At 44.4% G+C, this 12,214-nt stretch overlaps 1 protein-coding gene across 1 annotated transcript; it reads right to left on the minus strand.

Moving 5' to 3' along the window:
- Positions 1-2,815: 2,815 nt before the first annotated feature.
- On the minus strand, positions 2,816-11,738 carry LOC309346076 (phospholipase A2 inhibitor and Ly6/PLAUR domain-containing protein-like). The gene is made up of 5 exons (XM_081869756.1): positions 11,635-11,738; positions 8,387-8,488; positions 6,956-7,105; positions 5,719-5,856; positions 2,816-3,607 (listed from the first exon to the last, which is right to left on the minus strand). The coding sequence occupies exons 1-5, from the start codon at positions 11,720-11,722 to the stop codon at positions 3,459-3,461; spliced, it is 627 nt and encodes a 208-aa protein (XP_081725882.1). The 5' UTR covers positions 11,723-11,738; the 3' UTR covers positions 2,816-3,458.
- Between the last annotated feature and the right edge of the window lie 476 nt (positions 11,739-12,214).

Consider the following 12,214-nt stretch of genomic DNA (forward strand, 5'->3'; position numbering starts at 1 on the left):
CAGCCAGCATAATGTTGTGTCCCACATCTTGTGCCCATTTTATCATAGCGGATTTCACCATTTCGTCCTGAGTGTTCCATTTCAACAGCAAGTTATACATTCTTGACAGAATCTTAGTTTTGGGATCTAACAGTTCTGTTTCCAATTTTGATTTTTCCACCTGGAAGCCAATTTTCTTGTCCAATTTGTATGCCTCCAATATTTGATAATAGTGGAGCCAATCTTGCACTTTGTCTTTTAGTTTTTCAAAGCTCATGTTTTTCAAGATCAACCATGTTTTTCAAAAACATGGTTGATCTTTCTCAAAGGTCCTTCTCTGACTCTGAGGCAGACTCTTTCTCCAGTTGCAGAGACCTGAGCTGTAGTGTGTCCCTGGATCTCGCTGCTGAGCTGCCATGAATTAAGATCTTTCCCCTAGGTCCAGAGTTCAACTCATAAAACAGAAGTGCTGGGTTTACTGCCTAGCAGTAAAACTGCCATGATTGCCCATATGGCAGCTCCTTGGCTTTGTTGCAAATGCAAGCAGTGTTGGAGCCCTTGGCATGATCAGCATCTGAGGTCGGCATTACCAGGCACCTACTGAAGCCCACACCCCTGTTGCCGACCCATGACTAGCTCTATGCATGGTGGTCAGGTTATTGTCATTCTGGGTGGGGTTGCACTTCCTCTGAAGGATCAGCCAAAGCACTTGAGGACAGGGACAGGGAAACATCCTGTTCAACTTGTATCCCAATCTCTGTCAAGTGGTAACAATATTCTAGATCAGGGGTCAGTAAACTTTTTCAGCAGGGGGGGAGTCCACTGTCCCTCAGACCTTGTGGGGGGCTGGACTATATTTTTTTTGGGGGGGAGGAACGAATTCCTATGCCCCACAAATAACCCAGAGATGAATTTTAAATAAAAGCACACATTCTACTCGTGTAAAAACACGCTGATTCCCAGACCATCCGTGGGCCGGATTTAGAAGGCGATTGGGCTGGATCTGGCCCCTGGGCCTTAGTTTGCCTGCCCATGTTCTCGATGGTTCCAAGTGCTCATCTAGGGTCTGTATTTCTGCTGGAAAATCAAGACACAATGTAGTCTGCATAGAACTTAGAACTTAGAGTCTTTATTCACACATATTTACACCTAATGCCTTCAGTGGAGGGGGTACCTCTCATTGCTCCTCTCATAGCTATAGCAAGCTTGGCTCCAAAGCAGCAGCCAGTCATGGCCCTCCATTTCGTGGTGCAACCTCTCCCAGCCAACGTGCATGGAGTTCTGCGTACTTCCTCCTTCTTGCTCAAGAACGCCTTACCAATAAACGTCTGTGTAGACTCAAGGGACACCCTCCTTTCCCACAGTGACATCATGTCCCCCTGCTCCCCAGGGCCTTCTACCCGGTTGATGAGAGCTAATGGCTGTCCATCAGCACCATTGTTCCTTCAATGACCCACCATCACCAGGAAATTCTCTGGTGTTATTCCCAGCCCTTGCTAAGTCCAGGAATCCGTGAGTTTGCTCGAAGTCTGACCCTTCACTGGATGTAGAGATTATGGGGATTCTGCCCACCCACCCCACTTTGTAATAGTAGATCTTTTTTGGGGGGGAGATACAAACTGAAAGTTATTTTACTTAGTATATGTGTGAGGTTTTAGTCTCAGCATCATTTGGGTAGGTTATTTAACTGTTCATTTGTTATTTTCCCTTAGCAGTGTGAAAGGTTTGGGCATGGTTCCCCTCTGTCTCCCCTCTCTTCTCCCTCAACCTTATACTGTAAACAACATTGATATCTCACATTGAATGTAACTGATCTGTAGAAAAGACTCTATGCTCTGAAAATAGAGACAATGCACACACTTTTAACAAAAAAATATTTAAAGGAATCCATGAGTTTGCTCAAAGTTGAACCCTTGACTGGATGTAGAGATTCTGGGAAGTTCATAACAGTATATTCCAAAACAACACACAAATTTTTTAAAAAGGGCAGCCTTCAAAATTGGTCCTTTTCTGACTATTGCAATGGGGTTTGTTGTTAAACCGTTCTTGGAATTGTGGCACTCTGAGATGCTCTGTCACTGGGAAGCAGCCCTTCCCACTGTCAATGCCTCCTTTTGTTGTTCCTCAGACCACCAGCTCCTTCAAGCTAGGGTTACCATGTCTCCTCTTTTTCCAGGACACATCCTCCTTTTCAGTGGTAAAATCTGAGACGAATTGCAGTTATTTGCTCTGAATGGCCATCATAACTGTCATAGTGTCCTCTTTTTCATTCTTCAAAATAAGGCAACCCTACAAAATAAGAACGTTCTTCTCTCCTGTGCTAAACAGAAGCTTAGCAGCTCGGAAGGTTCTAGAAGCTCAGAAGAGACATGGCAATCCCCACTATGAAGGGACCCGACACTTCTGAATCTGCTACAGTTCACCAGTTGGGCTCCACTCTCTGGTTTATGTCCTTGAGTTCTGCTCATGCCTCTTGCTTGACAAAATGGAGATGCATCTAGGAGCATAGGCATGACTGAAATGGTAGTGGGGTTTGCTTCTGATTTGGGGTTTTAGTTTCTTCATTTGTTTTAATTGAGGTTCATCTCTTTTATATATGCAATAATATAAGGAGTGTTCCTCTGCACCAGAATGGCCACATCACTTTTTTAATCAATACGAAGAAAGGTACATTAGGAAGAAACACAAGGATCTCTTCTGTAGGCTCACCTGTACCACCCCACCGAGCCACAGAAGGAACCTCTGACTGGCACCTTCTCTTCGTTAAACCCAAGTTGACAGACATCCAGAAGAAACAAACAAAACCATTTTTGGACTGAATATTCTTTATTGGCCCTGCAATATTTCATTCAGAAAACAGCCTGGAGCTTCAAAAACACACTTTGGAGGAGGTGCGGGAGGTATTGTGGTACTCAAATCAGGATGAGGAAGAAATTCAATTTTGTATGCATGTTAATGAGAAACTAACTCATTTGCATTTTCCTGACCAATATGCAAACTAAAACCCACCTAGCCTTCAAATTTCACATTTCTCAGAATTTTGCAGTGTAGTTCTTCAACCAAACAGCGTATACGAAAATGCATTTATGCGAGTAAAGTGTATATATTAGGGATAATAACATACTATGTATATTGTTTCAACTGCATGCAAAAGTTGTGTTTATTAGGGCAAATTCATGCTAAATGTGGGCAGATTTTCATTTTCATTTTCATTTTATTTTTTAAATGAGAAACTTATAAGCACTGAAATTTGACAGATTTGTCCATTCCAGTGCCGAAATGCTCATGGCATGAAACCTTCAAGGTGGCTGGCATGGAAAGAGAGCTCAGGAGAGAAACTTCATAAAGGGAATGCTGGAGATCATGGGTAGCAAGAGAAGGAAGGAGTTCTTCCCCAAGGTATGGTTGGCACTAGGTATTGTTGCTTTAGGAGTTGTGGCTGGTTTCCAAGTTGTGGCTGATGCAGAATTTCTGGCTCTTTAAGGTTTTGGAGGATCTGCTTTTTCTGCAGCAGGGACACATGTTATTGTTTTGATTTCGTAGCGGATTCCTCCAATGGTCAGTGCATAGTTCTCTACACCACACATATTGCTTGTTCCACAACCATGGAGGACGAACGTCTTGGCACCTGCAGGTAAATATGGGGATCATCAGCAGGTGTCAGTGGTAGCTGCTCTAGGAAAACAAATGGGGCATGGCCCCTTCAATGTCAATCTGCCCTCACCCAGCCCCCACCGGCCTGCCTTCTGACTCACAACCAGTCCAACGGATGAGCTTCACCATCAGTTTCTTTTTCCTTAGGGGCATTGCCTCTTGTAGATCAGAACAGGGAGGAAGATGGGTACAAAACTAGGATTAGTTACTCTGCCTGCCATGGGCTCTGCCTATGGTCGGTCCTATGCTAATTGATTGTAGAACCTTATATTTTCAGAATTTGTATTTCTATATAGTAGTTGCCTGGGGTCCCATGGTGCCCAAGTGTGTTTTGCAGAGCACCCAGCCACCTTTATAGCAAACTGAAAGGAAAAACAGGGAAAGGGACCTGCCAAAAAATGAACCTGGGGCTCAGACCTCTGAGACCACGAGTGTCTGTTCATCAGCCACAGTGGAAAGAATTTTGCAACAATTGGGATCCATCCATTCTTAACCTGGGCCTGGGCTGGCTTGGGGAGGAGAGGAAGAGGCAGATGAGAAAAACAGATATGGGCGAAAGTGGTTCAACTTGGGGACACTTGGCAAATTCTCAATTTATTTATTTTTATTTCAGGGGTTTATTTCCGAGCCTGTGATTCTCCCTGAGCTATAACTCCTTCTGGGGTGCAGCCTGTCCCCCCAGACCACATCCATAACCAGCCTACTTATCACCCTCCTTTGGGGCTTGAACACTTGCTTGCCTGGATGGAGGAGAAAGATGGCTGCATGTTGTGCATGTGAAATGGAGGTGAAATAATAATGTTTTGCTCCACCCACTTCCGATTCTGCTCCACTCATCACGGGCGCCTGACCTCTGGGAAGCAAATTTATTTAATTGTTAAATATTTATAGCACCCTTCCTCTCAAAAGAGCCTGGGTCAGTCAACACATCCACAATTTATTTTTACATTTATTGTTGTTATTGTTTTTTAAAAAGAATTAATCCTCCATCTGAAAAAGGTATCCCACCTTTACTGCTAGGAGCGCAAGGTGACATATTTGGTTGTCACAACCATCAACATCTTACAGTGGTACCTCGGGTAAATAACTTAATTCGTTCTGGAGGTCTGTTATTAACCTGAAACTGTTCTTAACCTGAGGTACCACTTTAGTTAATGGGGCCTCCCATCGCCACCGCATGCTTTCTGTTCTCATCCTGAAGCAAAGTTCTTAACCCGAGGTACTATTTCTGGGTTAGTGGAGTCTGTAACCTGAAGCATCTGTAACTCGAGGTACCACTGTATTTTATGTTCACAACATGGCTGCCATGGAGTCCAACTGTGCTAGGGAGAAAAAGAAACCTCTTTCCTATCCAAGCATGCATTTCCAATAATAAACCCGCTACTTATTCTCTGATGCCAAGTGCCTCTCTGTGTGACTGCATCAAGGTAAGCCTCCTCTCCTAACAATAATTCAGAAGCTGAAAACCTGCAAGTTGTGTGCTAACTCTGCATACCAGTCAATAGTATTCAGAGTCATATTTCTTCAACACTGGTTGCAAAAGAAAGCCCATGTGGCTTATCATTATGCTGAATCTGTCTAATACTTTTTGAAGGCCATCCAGTGTGGTGGCCATCATCACTACGTCTTGTAGGACCAGTTCCCATCATTCAGCTATGCACTGGGTGACAAAGTATTTTCTTTTGCCCATCTGAAATGTTCCAACATTTAGCTTCTAAATGTTCCAAGTTCTACTCAAATGAGAAGGACTTAGGTGAATGGGCCCAGACTCAACCCCGCACTCGACACTTTAGTGCTCCAAAGGATGATGCACACATGCCATTAGCACCTTATCATGGGTGCAATCCCACCATGCTCTGGCACAGCACTTGTTCATTTCAATGATGCTTGCACCAGAGAACATCCTGGGAGATTGTTCCCCAAGAGTCAGGGCTGCAAGTCTCTTGCTCAGCCGCCTGAGATAGTTATCTCATCTTGCCTGATGGTTGGTCCACCTCTAGATCCTCCAGAGGCAGCATTCCCCTCCCACCTGCTCTCCCGATCCCACGGAATCCCTCCTCCTTTGCTTAGTCCCTTCAGGGTTACCAGAGCTTCCTTCTACAGTGATGCAATTTCTTTGACCATCTGTGCATAAGACCGGCCCATCCGTGCACTCTTCCTCCGTCTGAGCATAACATCCTTTTGTGCAAGTGAGCCCATTCTCAGTCCAAGGAGCTTGAAGAGCTAGGAAGCAAAGAAGAAAGAAGCAAATGATCATATATGGAACGTTTTTACATAAGAATCTCCAAAGAGCCCCGCTGGATCATTGACAGGCCTGCTTCACACAGACACAGCAGCCGCAGCCTTCCTGATGCATTCACACAACCACCCACTGAGTCCTCCCCCCAGCTGTTTGTTAGCATATTCTTTGTCAGAATGAAAGAATGAGTTCTAGACACACAGGTTTGACACCTTTCCTGTCTTGTGTTAGGATGAAAGGTGTGGAGGTACCAAAACTTCCTCCACTCCACCCTGTTCCTGCCAAGTTTCAAAAGCAAATTGAGAATGTTTTCATCATTCTGAAACCAAGGGCCCCTCCAGACTGGTGTTCTGTGGCGGGTTCATTTGTGCAACATGTTTTTCAAACTATAACACTGCATTAGTGATGGATTTCTCCTGGTTTCATTTCTTCTGTGATGCTTCTCCAGTTCTATTGCATTCTACTGTGGGATGAAAATAAACCAGGACATTTGTGGTATGAAAAACTATGGGATTTCAGCTAGAAGTACAGTGGTGCCCCTCAAGACGAATGCCTCGCAAGACAGAAAACTCGCTAGACGAAAGAGTTTTCCGTTTTGGAGGTGCTTCGCAAAACGAATTTCCTATGGGCTTGCTTTGCAAGACAAAAATGTCTTGCGAGTTCCTGCGGGTTTTTCCCCCCTTTTCCCCCCTTTTTCTAATCCGCCAAGCCGCTAAGCCTCTTATCCGCTTATCCGCTAAGCCGATAAGCTGCTAAAAGCCGCTAATAGCCGCTAAGCCGCTAATAGCGCTAAACCACTAAACCGTAAATGGGCTTGCTTCGCAAGACAAAAAAACCACAAGACGAAGAGACTCGCGGAACGGATTCTTTTCATCTTGCGAGGCACCACTGTAATGGGTTGCGCACTGATTAGAAATTAAGCAGTATGACCATGCACATACAGATGGTATTGAGAATGGAATAGTGTGTGACTGCCCCAGTAGCATCATGGGCACAAATCATTCTGAATGCACCATAAAAAGAACTCCTGGAGTGGCTCATTTCTGCAATTCTGATATCATACAGGGGTAGGTTATGACATACAGGTCCAATTTAACTTTGTGTTGCACCCATCTTCGGTACAGCAAGCAGAGCTGGAGCGCAAATGTTTCTCTTTTCCTATGGTGATGTTATAAGCATTGGCACAAGAAGCACTTTTTCCACATGAATAGGTTGTTGTGTCAAACTCGGTGCCTGTTTACCGGAAGAAGAGAAAGACAAACAACAGGTCAGGAGAGCTCATTCCCCAGAATCCTTCATTCTCTGCCGAACTCTATGGTCTCTGCTCTGCCTTGCCCTTCCATCCTTTCCAAGTTCTCCCAAAGGAATATGGCTCAGTGGAGTAGAGCCTCCATCTTGCTGAAGAAACTCTGGAAGTTCCAGATCAATGGTGAAGAACCTCAGGTCTGTGGACCAAAGGGAATCTCTTTCTGTATCTGACCCTTCAGAACTGGCCCAATCCACACCCCTTACCAACTTTGTTTTACATCCTCCTTGAGTGTGTTTGCCTGGCTGGTATATGTCATTGAAATCTGATAATGATTTCTGTTTTCCTTGACCGAGTAGAAGATAGAGAGAGAGAGATGGGTGTTTGTGGGAAGAACCTAGCCTATAAAGCTAAAATTTACATTTATTGCTTTGCCCACTTTTGCTTATGGCCCTGCCCAGTTCTGGTGTGTGGCCCTCAAAACAGAATGTTGCCCTCTACCCAAAATGGAATTCTGCTCTAGAACACTGCCATAAATCTCAGGAGTTGGTTAGTGGTAGAGAAAGAATGGGGTACTTCCTGTCCAAAGCCTCAGTCTGCCCTCTGCTGGCATCCACCTGTTCAAGGAGGACCCACTATATTTTCCTGATGAAAATAGGGACCCCCTATTCTATTATTATTATTGTTGTTAATATTAATGTTATTAATAATAATAATAATAATAATAATAATAATAATAATAATAATACTATTTATACCCTGCCCATCTGACTGGGTTGCCCCAGCCCCTCTGGGCACCTTCCAACATATATAGAAACATAAATAAACATTTTTTTAAAAAACTTCCGTATACAGAGCTGCCTTCAGATCTCTTCTTAGGGCTGTATAGTTACTTATCTCCTTGGTTTGGGGGTCAGATAACTCCATACCCTCCAACATTTATCCAGTGAAAATAGGGATGGCACAAGGAAATGCAGGACATTCCAGGATCAAATCAGAAACCGGGATAGCTTCTGTAAATCTAGGACTGTCCCTGGAAAATAGGGAAACTTGGAGGGTCTGCTATCAGTGTCCAACTCCTTCTTAGTCTCAGGGTTGTCCCTTGCAGAACTCAACTGGGAGCAGGAGATGGGGGCAAAAGCAGAATGATTTGGCTCTGCCCATCATTGGCCTTCTTCCATACCAGTCCTAATGGGCACCAGCCTCCATTGGATAGATTGTGGCACAGCATGGAGGATGCCACCAGGCAAGGCCAACACCTCCCTTACCAAGCATTGTGCTCTGGTCCCTGATGAGCACGCAGGCATCCAAACCGCTGGCACAGTCCGAAGCGTTAGAAACTTCTGCTCCTTGTACACACTTCAAGACAGCTGGAAGAAGAGAGAAGGGCATCATTCAACTATGGGACTGAAGAACCCTCATGCATTGGACAAAATGGGGAAGGCCCATGTCCCATTCAGTGCATAATGCTGACTCTGGGCAAAGTTTTTCCTAGAGTGCACATCACAGTGTGAAATGTGTCCTGCTGGATAAGAACTTGGCTGTGTACACACCATACATTTAAAGCTTATTTAAAACACACGACACACACACACCCAATCCCGGGAACGGTAATTTGCCCCTCACAGAACAACAATTCCCAGCACCCTGAACCAACTACAGTTCCCATTATTATTTGGGGAATGTCATGTGCTTTACATGAAAGTTGTCATAATTTACAAATTTTAATGCATATGTGTTTTCTAGCTAATCAAAATGCCATCTTGGGTGAATAGGTGGAAGAAAGCAGGGAATTATGTCAACTTTGAACAGTCTATTTCCATTCCTTCTTCCTCCCATAGGAGACAGTGATGGCCTCCAACTTTAAAAGAGGATTAAAGAAATTCAGATAGGAGAAGATTCTCAATGGTGACTTAGTGTGACGGCTATGCTTTCTGTCTACCGCGAAGGCAGCAATGCCTCTGGAAGCCCATTTCTGGGAATCACAAGTGAAGAGAGTGCTGTTGCAGGTCTTAGTTATGGGATTCCCATAGGCATCTGGCTGAGAACAGGATTGTGGACAATATGGGCTACTGGCCTGATCCTGTAGGCTATTCCTGTGTTTTTCTACCAAACACAGGGTTAACGGTAAAGGGACCCCTGACCGTTAGGTCCAGTCACAGACGACTCTGGAGTTGCGGGGCTCATCTCGCTTTATTCGCCGAGGGAGCCGGCATACAGCTTCGGGGTCATGTGGCCAGCATGACTAAGCCACTTCTGGCAAACCAGAGCAGCGCACGGAAATGCCATTTACCTTCCCACTGGAGTGGTACCTATTTATCTACTTGCACTTCGTGCTTTCAAACTGCTAGGTTGGCAGGAGCAGGAACCAAGCAACGGGAGCTCACCCCATCACGGGGATTCAAACTGCCGACCTTCTCACAGCGCCACCCGTGTCCCACCAAATACAGAATCTAGCCCTTAATTGATTATTGATTGATAGATTACTTAATTTCTATGCTGCTTAATATATTAAAATTATCTCTAAAGGCAAAGGAGCCAATTCCTAGGGGGCAAGGTCCCTCTGCCCTCCCCCCATAAAATATGTCGGGGGAGGCCCCGCCCCCAAGAAGATGGGCATTGCCATTCAAATGCTGTGTGTGCACCATGTCATGTGATTGATCATGCAGGGCGGGGATTACCTGCCCCTCCCCAATATTTTATTCAAGTTGGGGGGCCCCCTGCTATGAGGTGTATAAAAAGCCGAAGCAACAACAGACAACTTAAAGAAAACGTTACAAAAATACACAGTTATAAATCAGTAGCAATTCCTTTCGATCTCTTTTTTATATATATAAATTTTATTAGTTTTTTAACATAACATTTTCAACAGTAATTAAACATACTTTTACATCTTATTCATTTTTTTTTTACTTCCATCAGTCCTGTCTGAAAATTTTCCAATCTAATCTCTTAGTATGCATTTCTTATTTTCCCTATTACATTTCAAACTCATAACCAATATCTCTATCTTTTTCTACTTTGTAACACTTCGCATATTTCTCCTTGCAAAACTTCTTGTAGTCCTACTAGCCTAATTTGTTGATTACAGTTGCCCTTCAAATAATTCAACAATTCCTTTCATTCTCAGCCTCTTGGTTCTCACCCAGGGTCCAAACACACCCTCAGCTCACCCACAAAAGTCGCAATCAGAACAGCAGCCATCGATCTAGTCTCTCACTATAGACTTGCTTTTCATGGGCAAGCCCAAGGTCAATGGTACTTCCTCAGGCTTCCCACAGCTGTGTCCCATTCAGCTGCCCTTTCCACACCCACTTCAAGGTACAGCACATGTATTAAGTCTCCCAGGGGGTCCAAAGGCTGGGGGAAGTTTCCCCCTGCGCTCACAGCTCTTTCTTCACCCTCTGTCCCCTCCTCAAGCTGCCATACAGCTCGGCTCTTCTTTTTGCCAAGAGATCCTGCTGTGGTAAGAAAGTTCTCTGCAAAGTTTTTAACCCTCCAAGATTGGCATCAAACAATGGCACAGTAGGTATGTGAGTCCAATTTTGTCCCTGAGCACATAGTAGGAAAACACATCCGATGAATGATATTTGGAAAAAGAAAAAGAAAAAGAAAAAACTTTACATGGCAGATCCTGTGCATGCTGCTCCTGTAAAATGGGGTGCACAACTGGCATTTGAGTGCTGTATAGAGATGGTGTACTAACAAACACCAATCTTCTGTGTCATTAAGAGGGGCACATTCCCCTTCCCACCCCACCCCATGCCATGCCATCAATGGCCCCAGTCCCACCACTGGCTACAGCACATTGAGATTTTGTCAAGAAAGCCAAGAGAAGATCAATCAGCAGTAGAAAACGACCAAGGCAATAGCATTTTGCTAGTTACACGGCAGGTGACATAGCTACCTAGGGGTGTGTGTGTGTGTGTGTGTGTGTGTGTGTGTGTGTGATTTTGTAGCTTTATATTCTGATTTTATCCTGTGAACTGCCCTGAGACTGAGGGTATAGGGCAATGCAATAAACAAACAAACAACTCATGCAAAATATGCCTCCCAATGCTAGTTCTACTGGACTTAACCTTCCAGGGGTCCTTTACGATTACCCTTTTTACCTTCTATGAATAGACCTTTGGAAGTTAGTGGACATGACTTAGGCTCATCCATTGCAATATACATACTCCCAGTAGCACTTAGCTGAATACTGTATATTTCAGCCAACTCCTTTAGAATTTACAGCAGATTACTCCCAGTCTATGATTCTATGATTCCCCATCACCAAAGGCATCCACTCAAAAGCTAGCGTGGAAGTCCAAATATTTGGGGGGGGGGGATTGCTCTTGCATGCACCTCAGCTCTTCCTTTTCCTAAAGATCAGCCTGTGGCAGGAACAATCTGTGCAAACTTTTTAACCCTCAAACGATGGCCCAGTTGATATGCCATTCCATAGTACTGGTCTTCCATTCTGTCCCTAACAGCATAGTAGGAAAATGGATGTGATCAATGATAAATAACTTACATGTATCTGCAGAGGCAACTAAGAGTGGCGAAAGAAGGCAGAGCACAAGGAGAGGCACCATGGTGTCGTAAGGTAGGGCTAAGATCATTGCTGAGCTTGACTGCTTCTTGTGCCCAGATGTATGGGCAAAGGACGTTTTATAGATGGGTCTGGTGTAACATCTTTTAGGGAGTTGCTCCAATGAACCACAGTAAAAGGAGTGTTGTGTAGTGTAAATACCCATAAAGAAAATGGGTGGAGATGCTTCTCTTATTGTGCAAGGACTTCCTGGAACGAACGGTGGATTCTGACAACAAATTTGGCAGAACTGATGCCAACTGATGCATTCTAGCTTTAGGAATGTTTGGCATGTACCTTACATATTATTATTTGTTCCATTTATTCCCTCACTCCTCTATGGATCCTCAAGCAGGCAGGAAGGCAGGAGTGCTCTTTTATTCTAACAACAACCCTGTGAGGTAGGTTCAGCTGAGAGATAGTGTGTAGCCCAAGGGTCGGCATGGTTTACCTCGCATGGGCCAGTTCACTTCAGCGGAGATCCCTCCATAGGCCGGATCACAATTTTCACTGTCTGTATCTG

Source organism: Podarcis erhardii, assembly GCF_964252035.2.
Source record: "Podarcis erhardii genome assembly, chromosome: 7".
In the NCBI taxonomy this organism is placed as follows: Eukaryota; Metazoa; Chordata; class Lepidosauria; order Squamata; family Lacertidae; genus Podarcis; species Podarcis erhardii.

Coding starts and splice junctions, on each gene's coding strand:
- LOC309346076 (XM_081869756.1), bottom strand. CDS start 11,722: ATGATCTTAGCCCTACCTTACGACACCATGGTGCCTCTCCTTGTGCTC. Junction 8,489..11,634: donor AGTTGCCTCTGCAGATACAT/GTAAGTTATTTA, acceptor CTCTTCTTCCAG/CTGTCTTGAAGTGTGTACAA. Junction 7,106..8,386: donor GGACCAGAGCACAATGCTTG/GTAAGGGAGGTG, acceptor TCCGGTAAACAG/GCACCGAGTTTGACACAACA.